This window comes from Prionailurus bengalensis, chromosome X, assembly GCF_016509475.1.
Source record: "Prionailurus bengalensis isolate Pbe53 chromosome X, Fcat_Pben_1.1_paternal_pri, whole genome shotgun sequence".
In the NCBI taxonomy this organism is placed as follows: domain Eukaryota; kingdom Metazoa; phylum Chordata; class Mammalia; order Carnivora; family Felidae; genus Prionailurus; species Prionailurus bengalensis.
In genome coordinates, this window is record NC_057361.1 from 70,995,711 (window position 1) to 71,015,586 (window position 19,876).

Consider the following 19,876-nt stretch of genomic DNA (forward strand, 5'->3'; position numbering starts at 1 on the left):
ACTGCTGTCAGATATGCATCTCACTCTTAGTTTTAAGATATTAGTTTTAAGATAGTTTAAGATATCAATTTAGTGATATAACTCTCATATTTGATATGACATTTTTCAGTTTTCTTTTCTCATCCAGTTTAAGAACCTTGTATACCTTGAATACCCATATACTTCCAATTTGTTTTACAGCCATATTGTTTATAATTGTTTTAGTATATTTGACTATTATCTTGAATGTGAATAAGTACTACAAATAGCAAAGTTACATCACTTTTTTGTTTCTGTCAGGCTCTAAACCCCTGTCACTAATTTATAATAATAGCAGTGTATGAGTAAAATATATAATACGTGCTGTTGAATACCAGACATTAATACCACTTTCCTTCAATATTTATTTATACATTGCTTGGGATAGAAAATCTGTAGTTGTGCTTCTAGTATTTACTATAAAACATACAAATACTATCAACATCTCATGTGTTTTGCATTACATGAGCACCAGTGAATGCTATCATGTTATCAAAAGCAACATAATGACTTCATGTATTTACAAGAATATGAGCTCCTTTTCTTAGAAATAAATCTGTGAGGGTTATACAGTAAAAAAAAAAAGTTTCATTGTAGATACTGTCATATGTAGTATACACTATTGAATACTTTTCAGAATGTATCTAATTTAAGTTGTCTCTTTTATAAATGCCTAAAGAGTATGCAATTAAAAATTTATCTTAAGGATTCTATATGCCATTAAAGGAAAGTTTATGAAAAGACATATCTTCTTCTCTGTAAAAAGTCACTATCAATTTCTAAGTGGAAACTACCACCCAACATTTTTTGACTCTTTCCCAAGTATGATTTTATGTTTAGTGCCAAAACATAACAAAAATGTCTTTAAGACCTTGAGGAAATGGTAGAAGGAGGTCTTCTTTTGTTGCTTTTTATTTTTTTCTTGCCCATTTACCTAGAAAACAATGACATTTACTGAATTTTTTAGTTCAGTTTTATTGGTAAATGTCTATATTTTCAGAATCATGTTCCAATGAGTTCATGATAGCTACAGAAATTTATCCTTGATAATATCAGAAAAATTTGCAATTTTGACATACATATCAAGCCAAAGAAAATTTTTGTCTCCAAGCATGGAGATGGTATAAATTACAGGGATTATATTCCAGTAAATAATAAATAGCTAGTATTTCTGGAAGCAAAATGAAAAAGATAATGCAGATCTGTGGTAACCAAACTTTCTAAAGTCAGTTTTATTTTGGACACATTGTGCCAATGAATTCCTGTTAAATGAGTTATCTCCTTAAAAATAAGCTCTCTGAATCTGAGCAGTATAGAAATATAAGATGAATTTTTTTTCATTTTTTATTTGTTAATAAGAAATATAAGATAAAATCTTTCATTTTTTTATTTATTAATAAGCTCAAGATGACACCTACTTGAGCAGAAAATTTAGGATTATGGCCTCCTTTTGAAATACCAGTTAACAATAATCTATTGAATAAAATGGCATTTTTTCTTTGCACATATTTGTGTTGTAATGTGAATGTCAAGGTAAAACTTTATTATTTATTTGTTATTTTTGCTCATGTTTTATTCTCTTCCTAGCAGTTTCCAGAATTCAATTTGTAAGATATCTGAGTGATGACAAGATTGTGAGATTTAAAGAAGTGTCTCCAACTATCATTGGCAATCAAAAGTCACAGCAAAAGCTAAAGGAAGAGCACAGCCAGAGCCTTTCAGACCCAAACACATTCACAGATAACAAGTATCACAGAAACAGAAGGCACAAAATTTCTGTCTGTAAAAGTTGTTGCAAGGACTATCAATTCCCACAAAATTTTCAGAGTTCCCAGTCTCAAATGAATCCTCTTAATCTTCTAAATGCTGAGGATTATACCTCCAAAGTCTCAGCACTTCTCTGCCACCCTATGTCCATGACCCCTCAGTATGCTGTACACCCCAAGACTCACAGAAATAACACATATTCTTTAGACACTGGGGCTCCTATATGTTCCAAATGTTTTATGGAAATCGGTAATTCTCCTTTTCATAAATGTCTTGTAAACTCTGATGATGATTCAGACCCTGATTCTTCTTTACATCTCCAAATTCCCTTGGATTCTAAATATTCTCTGAACCTCAAATCTATTAGATATCACAAGACTTCTTGGAATAGCCCTTTATCTCGATCCCTGGATCCTAAGCATTCTGTGGGCTTTTGCTGTCCTTTACACCGAGAAGATTCTAAATATTCCTTGGGCTCAAGTTGTTATTTACATTGTGAAAGTTGCTCAGCTGTCCAAAATCACATAGGCTCTACTGCTACCCATACCTTTCCCATGAATCCTCAAAATACTGTGAGCTCCCATAGTACACTTGGCCCAGACAATGTTATCAACACCAGCAATGTTCCTGGCCTTGAAAATGAGGGCATGTTTAACCTTACTGCTAAACTTGAAAATGAGGCCAAACCTGACAATGATACTAAACTGATTACTGCTAGAAGCCTCAAAGATAAGGCCAGTGCCAATGACGAGCCTGTTCTCAAATATGAGACAGAACATGAAGATGAGACAGACTCTGAAGATGAAAAAGATTCTGAAAAGGAAATAGACTCTGAGGATGAAAACAACACCAAAGATAAGAAAGATCCCAAAGATAAGTCTGACCCTGATGACAGTAATTCCAAAGATAGCAATGCTGAACATAATGCAGACACAAACAGTGGATCTGATCCTGGTGGTGATGCTGACCCTACAAGTGGAGCTGATTCCAACGGTGATGGTGACTCTAACAATGGAACTGACTCCCACAATGAACCTGACTCTAATATTGATGATGCCACTAAAAATGATGCTAATTCCAAATACAGCACTGATTCTGATGGGGGAAAACATACCATTAATTCAGACAATACCCCTGGCCTAGACAATTGTGTTGATCAGGACTGTACTGTTAACTCCAGCAATGGCACTAGTACAAACTCTACCTCTGTGCTGCAGAATGGAACTGGCCTGAACTACACTTCTTGTTCCAATAATGGTTCTGGCACTAACAATGCCACTGGATCAGGCAATGACATTTGCCCCAACAATGGTACTAGCCCCAACAATAGACATGGCTCTAAAATCAATATATCTGGCCTCCAAAACAATGCCCCTGACCCCCAAAATATCGTATCATGTCCCAACAGCCTTGACTCCAGCAACAATGACTCCCGCCTCAAAATCAATGGTCCTGGCCTGAACAACAATAGCCCTGGCCCCAATGACAATGGCTCTGGCCTTAAAATTGACCCTGGATCTAACTATAATGTCAGGCCTAGTAGTGCTATAAGCCACAATAGTGCTATTAGTTCTAACAAGGATGCTGACTCCACGTATGATGCAAAACCCACCATTGCTGCTGGACACAACTATGCAGCTGTCCCAAACTATGACTCAGACCATGACTGTGTCTCAAGATTTACCCATGCAGTAGGTTCTAGCCCTCTAGTCAACCCCAACTATATTGCCAAAAACAGTTATGCTGCCAGACACAGCTCTACAACTACTACTGCCAATGTCATTGACACTAGCAATACAACTAGTTGTAGTGGTGCTGTTAGCCCTAGCTATACTGCTGGCACCAACTGTGCCTCAGGCATTAACCATGACCTTAGATTGATTCATGCCTTTGAATCCAACTTTGTCACCAACTCCAACTATGATGCCACAAATACTCATGATGTTCATAATTCCACCAGTATAAGCAATATTAATAATCTGTCTGAGCCTGAATTAGAAATTGGTACCAGTCCCTCCATTCCTAATATTGTTTATGCTAACTCCCCCACTTTTGCTGCTGGCACAAACTATACTTCCACTCCTGAAAGTTTGATCACCTCTGAATTTTCTGATTCATCTAAGCTTGGTATAAATTATACAGTTGTTGAAAGCCACAAATTTGGTGCCTGCCTCAAGGACTCTTCTGGCTCCATGGATTCTTCTAGCTTTAATCATACCACTAAGTCCAAGGATGTCCTTGATGCCAAGGAAGTTGGCTTTTTAAAAGATTTATCAAAGATCCAGAATCCAATTGGTGTCAAGTATCCTGCCGATTTAAACTTTCACTCCAATTCAAGTATTCCACTCCCTATTTTTGACATTATAGTAGAAGCTGAACCACCAGATGTTGTGAAGTTTGCTGTATCATCAGGGGCTGTGAATCTATTTTTTAAGGTAAGTTTATATAAATGTAGACTTTGATTTTCTTCTCCATTTCCTACAATTCAGAGTGTTAGGTCACTGAACAGGACCAAGAGACTTCCTTTTTAAAATTTACTTGAATATGTAAGCCATGGAAGAGAGGAGAAAAGATGTCCAGTATTACTTATTTTTTGACTCCTGTAGCCAGAAACATGGTTTTCCATTTGAAAGATACATGTGCTATACAACTGGTAAATAGAAACATGGCTTTGATTGCACTGTGGCTGGCTCATATACTACCTCCATCAAGGTTACAAATAGCCAAGTATTGGTTTCATCCCTCTATTTGCATAAAGAGTAAAGTTAAATGAATCTTAAATACCATAAATCAAGACATTTGAAACTACTATCTCCAAAATTCCCATTTTATAAGGAAGCTGGCAAAAGTATTATATTCTAACTTATGATTTAAATAAATATAATTTTACTAAGTTTTTTCACATATTAAGAAGCAAAGAACCCTAAACTTTTTTTACTTTTGACTTAAAATTTGCTTTATCTTATTTCTCCTGAAAATAAGTAACATTATATTTTTAATCTTTATCAAATATTTCTTCTAGAACTCTGAATTGTATGCACAAACTAAGATTGCTATATGTTTGCAAAACTATTTTTGATACCATCAACTAATATTCATTCTGATGAAGCTATACCAACATACTGTCATTGAGACATAATTAAGTTGGTATATAATTGAATTTTAGTCTTATTAGACACCGTAAACAAATACATTTAATTTGGATTGTAGGTCTGTGTGCCTAAATGTGCAACTTGAAAAAAATTACTTTGTTTTCTAATAGATGTGTAATTGAATATAAATGTACATTTTAAAATAAAACATATATTCTTATAGCCAAGTGAAAGTACAAAATTGGTATCTCTCTAGTGCTTTTACTTTAATAGAGAACAATTTTGTGATTTTTCCAAGAGAACCACCTCTCTGGAAACAGTTGTAAATACCTAGTATAGTTGTATTACTCCACCTTATATAAATTTAAGGGTAATATCCAATAAGTAACAAAAATAATATTGTTAAGATACAAGCTTCAACACCAGAAAAAAGAGATACTTTTCCTAGTTGTTTTATACAAATGAACTTTTATAGTAGTATGAAAACTTTTGAAGTATGTTTATTTTATTGCTTTGATGTTTTTGGATTAGTGAAAATATGGTTATGATAAGTTCTAGTTTACTAGTTAAGGAACACTTTGCAGTTTGAATCCTAGTATATAAGAATTGTTTCCTAAGTATGGGTATGTGAAACATATCATGTTAATTTTAAATGAAAATTATCTTCAAAGTAAGGCATTTCCCTCTCCCCAAAAAATAATCATGTTTTTCAAATAGAGGATGTACACAAACAGAGAATTCTTCCCTCAGAGCCTTTGTATTTCCACATTTTCCTGGTTTATCACATCCTTTTCTATATCTCCATCACAAACAACTACAATGAGGATAATGGAGGTATGTTCCCCATTAAAACAAATTAAGAAGTGAGAGAAACTCATTTTAAAAGCTATAAAACTTTTCTACTAACCATAAATGAATCAAACAACCAACTTAACATAAGAATATATAGTCAAGCCATTTGTACCATCTTCATTCATTATTTCAATAGGCACTTAATAATTAAGCAGTGTAGAAGGCTCAAAAAATATGCAAAGTAAAAAACATAGTGCCCTTTAAAGTGCTTTTAACATTTTCTACCTTAATGGGAAAACAAGTGGCTATTGGAGAATATAAACTATGTGAAGACAAATAAAATGGCATCTCACTGAGTTTCAAGAATGTTTAGAAAACATTTTCATTGTTCAGATCACATGTCACCAATGTATTAAAATAGTTGGAAATATGTGTGCATTAATTATTATACTGTGTTGAACTTTTCAGAAATAACCAAACAAGGTCACAACTCTTGAAACTATCTTCCTTTTTGTGAGAGTTAACATTGACTTCCATGGATAGTGGTTTTAGAACCATGTTATTAAAATCCTAGTATCATTTAATAAGTTATCTAGAAATTATTTACAATTCTGAAGAAACAATATGATTCCATATAAAATAGATAAGAGTAATACCCTATCTTAAACTTTTAAAATAGATTTTATTTATAAAAACTCATGCAAGCGTTTAATTAGTTGAAGTTCTTGACAGCATCCAATGTACTTAATAAAAATTGCATTGGGGTCATAAAAGAAGTGGTAATCTCTGATTTATTATATACTTTAAAAAAATAAAAAAATGATTCAGTAGTGATATGGAAGAAATTTTTCATATAGTATAGTCTACTATAACCAGAGTGTTTTAAATACAGAGGTATACAAGTCTTCTTAGTGACAGATGTCTGAGCATATCAAATGTGTTATGCTTTTTGTACCAAAGTTCTCTTAAATTGGTATTTCTAGTAATTGTCTCAAAATTAAGTCTTTTGTTTATAAATATCTTGAATATTTGAGGAAGTCTACAGGTAAGTCTTGGTTCAGGAGAGGCTAAATTCATAGTATAATGTTATCAAATGGATTAACTGAAGTGGCCAGAAGTTTTCATATTTTAATTTCAAAATGGTCCATGCAAGTGTATCATTTCCTTTCTGATCATAGAGCCATTAAGATACATAAAGAGGTTTAATTCTTCTGCTTAATATTCATTGAAGTAAATCTTGTTTAAACCTAACCTTTAGGCATATTTATGTATATTGTACCAATATACTACAGATAATCAAAGCAATGCCCTGCCTTGTAGCTTCTTAATTATGTTTGCATACAGATAAACAGTTTTTCTATTTCTAGCTTTTAAAAAAGTGATATGTTGTGTTTTGTTACAGTGGGAGACAAGCTTTCTGGGGATTTTCAATCTAAAATAACAACAAACCATCTCCTATCCAAATATACTGTCAACTTGCTCAAGGTCTTTTAATTGCTGAATTTCTTTACTGAGGTCATCTGTGCATCAAACCTTTCCATAAATTCACTCCTTTATACATCAATTTGATCATTTCTTCATAATACTAAAGTGTTTCCCAGGTATCCTATTGCTGGATTCCTTGTTAGATAAGATAGGGTCCTGAAAGTGTTTAATCAAAATATGGTGAACTAAGTTGGCATCTCTTTTTGAAATGAATTAGTAAAAGATCTCAAATTGAATGTAACTGAATAAATAATATCAAGAAAATAAAAGTGTTCCTCCTGCCAACCATGTGTTCTTCTCATTGTTCTCTGAATAGTTTGGGAAAAAAACAATTGTTGGTTTGTTAAAAGATCAAAGTCTTAGATTGAATCCAGCCTTCTCCCTTTATCTGCACCATGTATAGTTCTATGACCCAACCACAAATATATAATGACCCAAGTGAGCAGTCCAAAGCAAAACCAGTTATCCCAAGTTCAAAGTAAAGTGCACTTTATTACTGCCACCATTACCAAAAATCTGTGCCAATGACCTTCTTTCTGTAGGAATTTCAAAGTTATATATTTTTACTGATGCCTCACGAGTCTTTGGCCTAGCCTCCTCAAATTTAACCACAGGATCAATGATGAATCTTATCTGAGGAGATAAAGAAAAACAGACAACATCAACTTGAGTCCAAAAATTGGTATAGACAAACTTAGGAGAACTTTAAGACTATCACTCAACATCATAAATTTTAAATAATTGACTAAAGAGACATTTTATTCTCAAAAAGATTTCACTAGATTTTCAAATATCACAAATGTTTGCTACAGTGACACCAGTGTAGATGTGGTGCATTCAACAGCTGCAGGGTCTGTGCAATATGCCATGTTTCCAGGTTTGGAAACAAAACTGAGGCAGCTGTGTCTGAATTTATTTCATCTTCTACTTGAGGGACAATTAATAAACTACATTTTCCAAAGTTTTTAAGTCTGAGTTTGGATGTATTGGGTATCAAAGACAATAAATGTGAAATGATTAAATAAGCAAAGTATGAAATTTCAGTTTTTGTCTCTCATGAGTCATGTCAACCAATCCACTTCTAAAGATACCTAGATTCATTAAGTGGAATGTTTATGGGATATAAACTGTTGACCCATTGTAATAGAGTCCCTTAGTAAAATGAAGAATGTTGATAAGAAGGTAGTAGCAAGAGGGGGTTATATTTGAGGTAAAGACAAAGGAAATAATGTCATATGGAGAAAGAGGGATATTGTGGAATAATAAACATGATTGCAGTAATCTTTGTTTTTTTTTACCATATCATTGAATCCCAATGTGTTCTAGCTAGTCCAAGTCCATTTGAAAAAATATTTTTCTTCTATACCATCCTTTGTATTTCCTGACCTGTCCCTATCTCATCACACACACACACACACACACACACACACACACACAAACAGAAAGAGAGAGAGAGACAATTACAGACTTTTTAAAGTTTCAAATACCAAGAATATAAGCATGCTACATTAACAAATGCTCACTTGTTCACCACCAGTTTCTGTTTTTCCTGTTCTGAGGTCACTTTAACACCCTGATATACTAACTCCATTCAGAAAGTAACAAAGCTGTCAAGCTGTTCAAAGTGTACTTCCTGATTGCTGATTCTTGAAAGTGAGTCTCCTAATGTATCCACTACCACCTCATTTTTACCCTGTTACAAAGAACCTATACAAATACACACACATGCACGCACACACACACACATACACACCATTGATAATTTGTTCTGCTTTTGTGTCACTTTGAGAACCACAGCCATCTGAATTTCTACAGTGATTTTAGTAAGAATATCATTTTTATTACAAATAATACTTTTTATAAGAAGTTGGGAACAATCTGTTTGTTCACACTTACTATCTTGGTACTCCCTGAATAAAAGAATGACCGATCAAGTTGTAAATGAAGTAGAAACAATAGAAGAAACAAGCACCAGCACTATCTTATTTCATCACATAAATATTATACCACAAATGGACACTGTTCACAGCCAAGAAGCATAGTTCATCTTACATGACTACACAGTGATAGATAATGAGACAAACAAAATTTTATCCTAGGCCTAGATATGACCATTTATAGATAGTTGCAAAAGGCTCTGAATCAGAATAAGATTGCTAATTTTGAGAGTTTAAAGCAAAAGTGCCAAAAAAATCAGTTCTCAGTATATTTCCATGGCTTTCTACTAGTCTTTTTTTTTTTTCAACGTTTATTTATTTTTGGGACAGAGAGAGACAGAGCATGAACGTGGGAGGGGCAGAGAGAGAGGGAGACACAGAATTGGAAACAGGCTCCAGGCTCCGAGCCATCAGCCCAGAGCCTGACGCGGGGCTCGAACTCCCGGACCGCGAGATCGTGACCTGGCTGAAGTCGGACGCTTAACCGACTGCGCCACCCAGGCGCCCCTCTACTAGTCTTGAATATATTTTAGAAATAGAATATGTTACATAACAAAGACATCAATGTTGAAATTAGAAAATATATAAAAATACATAAACTTCAATGCAAGTCTTCAGGCAGCCACTTCATAACCAACATTTAATAGCACTTACTGTCTGACATGCATTCTTGAGTTTTACATGTAATAGTTCATTTAACCCTCTCAAACAACCTGATGAAATTACATCGTTTTCTTTATTCTTATTTTACAAATGAGGACTACATTATGTAGTAAAGTAGCCTTTTTATGATCACACAACTACAAAGTGAAAAAAGAATCAGAGTCTATAATGAAAAATTTAGAGTTAATTTTATATATTGAAAATAACATGTAATTAAGGGTGTCATGCGTAGTAAATATTGTGTTAACCTAATGTTATCAGAAACCCAGGTTACAGTCTTATAGTTGTGATTATTAGATAATCAAAGTAATTTTTTGGGCATGGGTCTGTAGCTTTCAAGGGTCATGATATCTAATATTTTATATTAAATAATGAAAATTATTCTGATAAAAATATTTTTTTTCTTTCATTACAACTTTTAACTCCCAAGTTTCTTTTTATCCTATTGTTGCAGCTCAACCTCCAGACAGGTAGCAGATAAAACCTTGACCCTTGATTAGTGAAAAGAATACCTTGAAATGGAAAGGACATAAGCACAGCCAAGAAGGTTTGAGGATATGAGCAAATAACTTCAAAAATTGCAGCAATCCCTGAGCAATGTTTATTATATGTTTATTAGTTTATCCCTTCCTCATTGCATGTCCATGGGGCAACAATGTTGCTGCAAAATACCATGTGACAATCACCCCATTCATCCTATTTGCTTCTGGCAGATTCTGAAATAAGAAAAAAGACACATTGTTTTCCTTTCTAGCCAGTATATAAAAATTATTTTGTATTGTTAACAATTTAAAAGTGCAGTTAGATTTTCCATCCATAAATTCTCTTCATCTTTTGTATAAGTCTCTGTCTCCAGAAGATGATCTTAACTTTTAGTAAATCTCATGACAGATGTTTTTAATATTGTGATGTCCAATCTAGATTTGATATCAGCCATAATCAATTGTTATTTTATTGTTAATGTTGTTTATTATTGTTATTGTTTTATGAATGTGGTGCACATAATTAAAATAGTTGAGACTCATCAGTATCTTGGAGTCTTAACTTACAATTTATCCCATTTAACCTTGCTAAACTAGAAAAATTGATAACATATGTCATTTACCAAGAAGTTTTAGATATGAATGAATTGGATGCAATAAAGCTGTCTCTGGAGCTGCCGTAAAGCAACTCAAAAAATGTTACAGATTTTTTATAGCTCATGGAAAAAAGCTGAAAATATAGTGAATTAACTAAAAGAAGCCTACATTTCTTTCCTTTACAGTTAGAAACAAGGGCTGAGTTGCCAGGTTTACTAAAAAAAAAAACAAAACAAAAACAAAACAAAACAAAACAAAACACTTTTTGTGACGAATTAACACCAGATACACTTTGAGGACTACAGGACACACAGGCAATCAAGCCTGATGACCTACCAAAAATTTTTATAAGACCTCCACTCTCTCCGTATGCCTCATTTTTATTATTGAAATTCAACCCTCTGCTCCACCGAGTTGAATCTCCCGACTTTTCCCCTACATTGACTTACTTGTATATATAGGCACCATATTCTTTTTGGTACCTTCCCTCAACTCAAAATCTATCTCATCCATAAATATTGCTCCTTCTATTTTCAAGTTTCTATTCTTAAAGTCAGCTGAGAAAGATCATTGCACATTTGGGGAAACCACCCATAGTTTGGTATGCGTATAATACCTGGTGTGATGTGCTGATGAAAAGTTAGATTGGAAAAACAAGCAAGAGAGGTGCCTGGGTGGCTCAGTCAGTTAAGCATCAGTCTGGCTCAGGTTATGATGTCGCAGTTTGTGAATTTGAGCCTCACATGGGGCTCTGCACTAATAGCGCAGTGCCTGCTTCAGATCCTCAGTCTCCCTCTTTCTGTGTCCCTCTCTCCAAAAAATAAAAACATTTTTTAAAAAAACATTTTTTAAAAAGTAAGCAAGAAAATTGTTTGCCATATTAGAAAATTTAGACCTCATCCCAGAGGTAATGGGTAACCTTTAAAAAGTTTTAAGCATGGTAGCAATGTTACTGCACTTTAGAGAAATAACTCTGGTGGTGGTGTGAAGGATGGGTTTAAGGAGAAGGGACAGGGAAAAAGAAGGATAGAACATCTGTTAAGACACAGTTATGGTGGTCCAGAATCTAATTCCAAAGAGCTTGAAATAAAACAGTAAGTAGTAAGAATGAAGAAGAGAATACACATTTGAAAGCTATTAAGACAAAAATGGCTGGAATACTGGATTATTTGATGTGGGAAGAAAGGAAGTAGTAAAAGCTTAGTTCAACTCCCAGCTTTCTGATTTGGGAAGATGATGGTGCCACTAAGCAAGTTGAAATATAAAGAAGGAGAATGGACATGAGGTGGTGGCAGTGATACCAGTTTGTGACAAATTAAGATTGAGATTCCTGAGTAACAATTAGGTGCTGATGTTCAAAATTCATCTAAAATAAGCCCTGACCTTTAATATACCCCAGATGTAGAAGAAGGGGAAAAACCATGTTTATTGACATTGCATTTATATGTAGGGTTAGCAATTGCATGAATCATTATCAAAATATTTGATCTTAACAATTACCCTTTAGAGTGATCCTCACATGTAATAGTAGCTTCATTGTATATGAAAATACGGAAACAAAGTTTCAAAAGACAATATATGTTGTTCAAGCTCAAATACAAGACGATACAAGTTCCAAGAACTTGGAACTGGAACACTTATATTTGTATGGCAGTGATGATTTCCAGAAAGTAACCCATGGATCAGAAAAAAAAATGCTTGTAACAAATTCTATTTAATGCTAGAATCAATATTGTGTTCCTTTATGCTAAAGATGAAAACCCTCAAGAAGAAAGTAACAATTTAAATGTTTACATAAAACAACCACTATATATGTAATTAATTTTTGTAGATTACTGCTTTATCTGCATAGATATAAATTACCTAAAAAATAAATTTCCTTTTTTCACCTAATTTTTTTATTGTGGTGAAATGCACCTAACATAAAATTTACCATCTTAACCAATTTTAAGTGTACAGTTTAGTGCTGTTAAATATAATCATAATGTTATCCAGCCATCATCACCATCCACCTTTATAAATCTCTTTATCTTGTAAAATTGAAACTATATATACTTTAAACAATAACTTAAAATCCACCCCCTTCCACAGCCCATGTCAACCACCATTCTATTATCTGTCAATGTGGTTTGGACTACTCTAAGTACCCCATATAGTGGAATGATACAGTATTTGTCTTTCTGTGACTGGCTTCTTTCACTTAGCATAATATCCTTAAGGTTCATCTATGTTGTACTATATATGTCAGAATTTTCTTCCTTTCTAAGGCCAATAATATTCCACTGTGTATTTATACCAAATTTCGCTTATCCATTCATCCAACAATGGACACTTGTGTTGCTTCCATGTTTTAGATTTAATGACATAATTCTGTTAACAAACATGGAAGTACTATATCTCTTCTAGACTCTGCTTTCAATTCTTTTGAGCATATACCCAGAAGTGTAATTGCCTCATCATATGGTAATTCCATTTTTGTATGTGTGTGGAACTGCTTTATTGCTTTCCACAGCAGCTGTACCAATTTACATTCCCACCAATAGTGCACAAGAGTTTCAATGTCTCCACATCCTGGGCAATACACGTTATCTTCTGTTATGTTTTTTTGTGTTTTTTTAATGGGTCCTGTCCTAATGAGTGTGAAATGGTGTATCCAAATGAAGCTTTGATTTGCATTCCCTTAATGATTGGTGATCTTGAACATCCTTTCACGAACTTATTGGCCATTTTTACATATTCTTTGGAGAAATGTCTATTTAAATATTTTGCCCATTTTTAATCATTATTTGTGTTTTTATTAAATTTTAGGATATCTCTATATAATTGTGGATATTAATCACTTGTCAGATATATGATTTGCAAATATTTTCTCCCATTCTGTTGGTTGCTTTTTTATTCTGTTGACATCATCTTTTGATGCACATTTTAAATTTTTTTTCATGAAATCTAATTTGTCTGGTTTTTCTTTTGTTGCTTGTGCTTTCAGTGTTATACTCAAGAAATCACTTCCAAACCAATGTCATGAAGCTTTTGCCTTTTTTCTTATAAGAATTTTATAGTTTTAGGTCTCACATTTAGGTTTTTATCATTTTTGAATTATTATATGTGGTATTAGGTAAAGGCCCAATTCCATTCTTTTGCATGTAAATAACCAATATTCCCAGCACAATTTCTTGAAAAAACAGTTCTTTCAAGGGGCGCCTGGGTGGCTCAGTTGGTTGAGCATCTGACTTTGGCTCAGGTCATGATCTCGTGGTTTGTGAGTTCGAACCCCGCATCGGGCTCTGTGCTGACAGCTCAGAGCCTGAAGCCTGCTTTGGATTCTGTGTCTCCCTCTCTCTATGTCTAAATAAATAAAACATTAAAAATATTTTTTCAAAAAAGACAGTTTTTCATCATTGAATGATCTTGACAGCCTTATCAAAAATTACTTGACGATGTATGCAAAAATTTATTTCTGGCTTCTCTAATTTTTTCATTGGTCTGTATGTTTGTCTTTATGAGAGTGACATACTGTTTTGATTCCTGTAACTTTGCAGTAAGTTTTGAAATCAGGAATTGTGGGTCCTCCAGCTTTGTTCTTTTTTAAGATTATTTTAACTATTTTGGATCCCTTGAGATACCAGATGAATTATAGGATGGGTTTTCTAGTTTTGAAAATAAAATCATTGGGATTTTATAGAGATTTCCTGAATCTATGTATCACTCTGGGTAGTATTCATATCTTAACAGTACTTTTTAATATTTATTTATTTATTTATTTATTTATTTCTGAGAAAGAGACAGAGAGAGAGAGAGCATGAGCAGGGAAGGAACAGAGAGAGAGGGGGACACAGAATCTGAAGCGGGATCCAGGCTCTCAGCTGTCAGCACAGAGCCTGATGTGGGACTCAAACTCACAAACTGTGAGATCATGTCCCAAGCTGAAGTCAGTTGCTTAACTGACTGAGCCACCCAGGTGCCCCGACATCTTAACAGTATTAATGCCACCAATCTATGAACAGTTTTGTTGCCATTTATTTATGTCTTCTTTAATTTTTTTCAGTAATGTTTTGTAGTTTTTACTGTACAAGTATTTAACTTCCTTGGTAAAGTTAATTCCTAACTTTTCATGTTATTTTAAGTGGAACTTTCTTGAGTAACTTTTTAAATTGTACATTGTTAATGCCTAGAAATGCAATTGATTTTTGTGTTACTTTATATCTTGCTACATCACTGAAATCATTTATTAGCACCAGAGAGGTTTTTTTTTTTTTTGAGTGTGGAGTCATTAAAGTTTTCTATATATAAGATTATGTTATCTGTAAACAGATAATTTTACCTCTTTTTTTTCAATTTGGATGCATTTTATTTCTTTTTCTTGTATAATTGCTCTGGCTGCAGCTTCCACCACTATGCTGAATAGAAGTGTTGACAGATGGCATCCTTTCTGTATTTCTGATCTTAGAAGAGAAGTTTTCAGTCTTTCACAATAGAGTATGATTTTTGCTCTTGGTTTTTCATATATGGATTATATTATATTAATGTAGTTTCCTGCTATCCCCAGTATAGTATATATTTTTAACATAGAAGGGTGTTGAATTTTGTCAATTGATTTCTACATTAAACAAGATGATCATGTGATTTTTCCCATCAATCTGCTAATATGGTACAGTATATTGACCAATTTTCATATGCTGAAATATCCTTGAATTCAAAGAATAAATCTTACTTGGTCATGATGTAAAATCCTCTTACTATGTTGCTGAATTGTTCCCTACTATTTTGTTGAGGATTTTTGAATTAGTGTTCATAAGGGATATTGATATGTTTTTCTTTCCTTGCATTTTTTTTTCTGACTTTGGCATCGGGATAAAACTAGCCTTACAGAATAAGTCAGGAAGTGTTCCTTCCTTTTAATTTTTTTAGAAACATTTGAGAAAGATTGTCATTAATTCTTTAAAAGTTTGGTAGATGAACACTGGGTGTTGTATGTGAACAATGAACCACTGAATCTACCCCCAAAACCAAGACTACACTCTATACACTTTGTGTGAGCCAATTTGACAATAAATTCTATTTTTAAAAAAGAGGGAAAAATTTAAAAATAAAAAATAAATTGTGGAGAAACAAAAAAGAAGTTAGGCAGAATTCACAAGTGAAGCCATTAGGTCCATGGTTTTAACTGGTCAGAAGAGTCTTATTGATTCAATCCCCTTACTAGTTATAGATCTATTTAGATTTTCTGTCTTCATGATTTATTCATGGTAAATATTAGGTTTCCAGGAATTTGTTCATTTCATTTAGGTTATCAATTTGTTTGCATACAATTGTTCATAGTACTCTCTTATAATCTTTATTTATTTAGAATTTGTAGTACTGCACCAAATTTCATTTTTTATTTCAGCAACTTGAGTCTCTTTTATTAGACAACCTAGCTAAAGGGTTTTCAATTTTGTCAACTTTTTAAAAGAACTAACATTGTTTTTTTTCCTATACATTTTCTTTTCTCTAGTTTTTTTTTCTCTAACTCTGCTGTAATCTTTATCATTTCCTTCTTTCTGCTACCTTTACTTTAGTTTGTTCTTCTTTCTCTAGTTCCCTAAATTACACATTTAGGTTATTGATTTGAAATGCTTCTTTTTTTTAACTTTTACATTTTTAATTTACATCCAAATTAGTTAGCATATAGTGCAACAGTGATTTCAGGAGATTTCTTAATGCCCCATAAACATTTAGCCCATCCCCACTCCCAAAGCCCTCCAGTAACACTCTATTTGTTCTCCATATTTAAGAGTCTCTTATGTTTTGACCCCCTCCACGTTTTTATATTATTTTTCCCTTCCCTTATGCTTATCTATTCTGTGTCTTGAAGTCTTCATATGAGTGAGGTCATATTATCTTTGTCTTTCTCTGACTGACTAATTTCGCTTAGCATAATACCCTCCAGTTCCGTCCACGTAGTTGCAAATGGCAAGATTTCATTCTTTTTGATTGCCGAGTGATACTCCATTGTATATATATACCACATCTTCTTTATCCACTCATCCATCGATGGACATTTGGGCTTTTTCCATACTTTGGCCATTGTTGATAGTGCTGCTATAAAAATTGGGGTGCATGTGTCCCTTCAATACATCCCTGTATCCCTTAGATGAATACCTAGTAGTGTGATTGCTGGGTCATACAGTAGTTCTATTTTTAATTTTTTGAGGAACCTCCATAATGTTTTCCAGAGTAGCTGTACCAGTTGGCATTCCCACTACCAGTGTGAAAGAGATCCTCTTTCTCTGCATCTTAGCCAATATCTGTTGTTGTCTGAGTTGTTAATGTTAGCCATTCTGACAGGTGTGAGGTGGTATCTCATTGTGGTTTTGATTTGTATTTCCCTGATGATGAGTGATGTTGACCATTTTTTCATGTGTCTGTTTTCCATGTGGATGTCTTCTTTGCAGAAGTATCTATTCATGTCTCTTGCCCATTTCTTCACTGGATTATTTGTATTTTGAGTGTTGAGTTTGATTAGTTCTTTATAGATTTTGGATACTAACCCTTTATCTGATATGTCATTTGCAAATAAATTCCATCAGTTGCCTTTTAGTTTTGCTGATTGTTTCCTTCACTGTGCAGAAGCATTTGATTTTGATGAGATCCAAAAAGTTCATTTTTGCTTTTGTTTCCCTTCCCTCTGGAGACCTGTTGAGTGAGAATTACTGTGGTCAAGATCAAAGTGGTTTTTTCCTGCTTTGTCCTCGAGAATTTTGATGGCTTCCTGTCTTACATATAGGTCTTTCATCCATTTTGAGTTTTTGAGTATGATGTAAGAAAGTGGTCCAGGTTCATTCTTCCACATTTCGCTGTCCAGTTTTCCCAGCACCACTTGCTGAAGAGACTGTCTTTATTCGATTGGATATTCTTTCCTGCTTTGTCAAAGATTAGTTGGCCATATGTTTGTGGGTACATTTATGGGTTCTCTGTTCTGTTCCATTGATCTGTGTGTCTATTTTTGTGCCAGTACCATACTGTCTTGATGATTACAGCTTTGTAATACAGCTTTAAATCCAGGATTGTGATGCCTCCCACTTTGTTTTCCTTTTTCAAGATCACTTTGGCTATTCAGGATCTTTTCTGGTTCCACACAAATTTTAGGATTGTTTGTTCTAGCTCTGTGAAGAATGCTGGTGTTATTTTGATAGGGATTGCATTGAATATGTAGACTGCTTTGGGTAATATCGACATTTTAATAATATTTGTTCTACCTATCCAGGAGCATGAAATCCTTGTCCATTTTTTTGTGTCTTCTTGAATTTATTTCATAAGCTTTCTATAGTTTTCAGTGTATAGATTTTTTACTTCCTTCATTAGATTTATTCCTAGCTATCTTATGGTTTTTGGTGCAATTGTAAATGGTATTGATTCCTTGATTTCACTTTTTGTTGAAAAAACAAAATGCAACCAATTTCTGTGCATTGATTTTATATCTTGCTACTTTGCTGAATTCATGAATCAGTTCTGGCAGTTTTTTGGTGGAAACTTTTGGGTTTTCCATACAGAGTGTCATGAGAGGATCATGTGGTCCTTGTCCTTGCTTTTTATTGATGTGATGAATCACATTCATTGTTTTGCAGATATTGAATCAGCCCTGCATCCCAGGTATAAACCCTCTTGGTCGTGGTGAATAATTTTTTTAATATATTGTTGGATCTGGTTGAATAACATCTTGTTGAGGATTTTTGCATCCATGTTCATCAGGGAAATTGGTCTCTAATTCTCCTTTTTAGTGAGGTATTTGGTTTTGGAATCAAGGTAATGCTGGCTTCATAAAAAGACTTTGGAAGTTTTCCTTCCACTTATATTTTTTGGAACAGCTTCAAGAGAATAGGTGTTAACTTTTCATTAAAACTTTGGTATAATTCCCTTGGAGAGACATCTGTCCCTGGACTCTTGTTTTTATGGAGATTTTCTTTATTACTAATTCGATTTATTTACTGGTTATGGCTCTGTTCAAATTTTCTATTTTTCCTGTTTCAGTTTTGGTAGTTTATATGTTTCTAGTTTATATGTTTATATGTATATATGGTAGTTTATATGTTTCTTTCCTTTTCTTTTTGATCAAACTGGCTAGTGGTTTATCAATTTTGTTAATTCTTTCAAAGAATAAGCTTCTGGTTTCATTGCTCTGTTCTACTGTGGTTTTTGTTTTGTTTTGTTTTGTTTTGATAGCACTGATTTCTGCTCTAATCTTTACTATTTTCTGTATTTTGCCAATTTTATGTTTTATTTGCTGTTCTTTCTCCATCTCTTTAAGGTGTAAGATTAGGTTGTGTATCTGAGACCTTCCTTCCTTCCTTCTTTAGGAAAGCATGGATTGCTATATACTTTCCTCTCATGACCACCTTTGCTGTGTCCCAGAGGTTTTGGGCTGCATTGTTATCATTTTCATTGACTTCCATGTAATTTTTAATTTCCTCCTTAACTTCTTGGTTGTGCATTCACTCTTCAGTAGGATGTTCTTTAGTCTCCAAGTATTTGTTACCTCTTCAAATTTTTTCTTGTGGTTGATACCTAGTTTCATAGTGTTGTGGTCTGAAAGTATGCACGGTATGATCTCGATCTTTTTTACTGGTTTAAGGCTGACTGTTGTTCCAGTATGTGATCTGTTGTGGGGAATGTTCCATGTGCACTCGAGAAGAATGTGTATTCTGTTGCTTTAGAATGAAATGTTCTGAATATATCTGTTAAGTCCATCTGGTCCCATGTGTCATTCAAAGCCATTTTTTCCTTGTTGATTTTCTGTTTAGATGATCTGTCCATTGATGTAAGTGGGGTGTGAATTCCCCTACTATTATGGTATTATTATCACTGAGTTCCTTTATGTTTGTGTTTAATTTTTTAAAAAAATTTTTTTTCAACGTTTATTTATTTTTGGGACAGAGAGAGACAGAGCATGAACGGGGGAGGGGCAGAGAGAGAGGGAGACACAGGATCAGAAACAGGCTCCAGGCTCTGAGCCATCAGCCCAGAGCCCGACGCGGGGCTCGAACTCCCAGACCGCGAGATCGTG

General features: G+C 33.8%; 1 protein-coding gene across 1 annotated transcript; it reads left to right on the forward strand.

Annotated features, from left to right (window-relative positions):
* Window positions 1-1,609: 1,609 nt before the first annotated feature.
* LOC122477502 (dentin sialophosphoprotein-like) lies at window positions 1,610-7,439 on the forward strand. Its single transcript, XM_043570527.1, has 2 exons — window positions 1,610-4,220; window positions 7,072-7,439. The coding sequence occupies exons 1-2, from the start codon at window positions 1,860-1,862 to the stop codon at window positions 7,108-7,110; spliced, it is 2,400 nt and encodes a 799-aa protein (XP_043426462.1). The 5' UTR covers window positions 1,610-1,859; the 3' UTR covers window positions 7,111-7,439.
* The last annotated feature ends 12,437 nt before the right edge of the window (window positions 7,440-19,876 follow it).

Coding starts and splice junctions, on each gene's coding strand:
- LOC122477502 (XM_043570527.1), top strand. CDS start 1,860: ATGAATCCTCTTAATCTTCTAAATGCTGAGGATTATACCTCCAAAGTC. Junction 4,221..7,071: donor CTGTGAATCTATTTTTTAAG/GTAAGTTTATAT, acceptor GTTTTGTTACAG/TGGGAGACAAGCTTTCTGGG.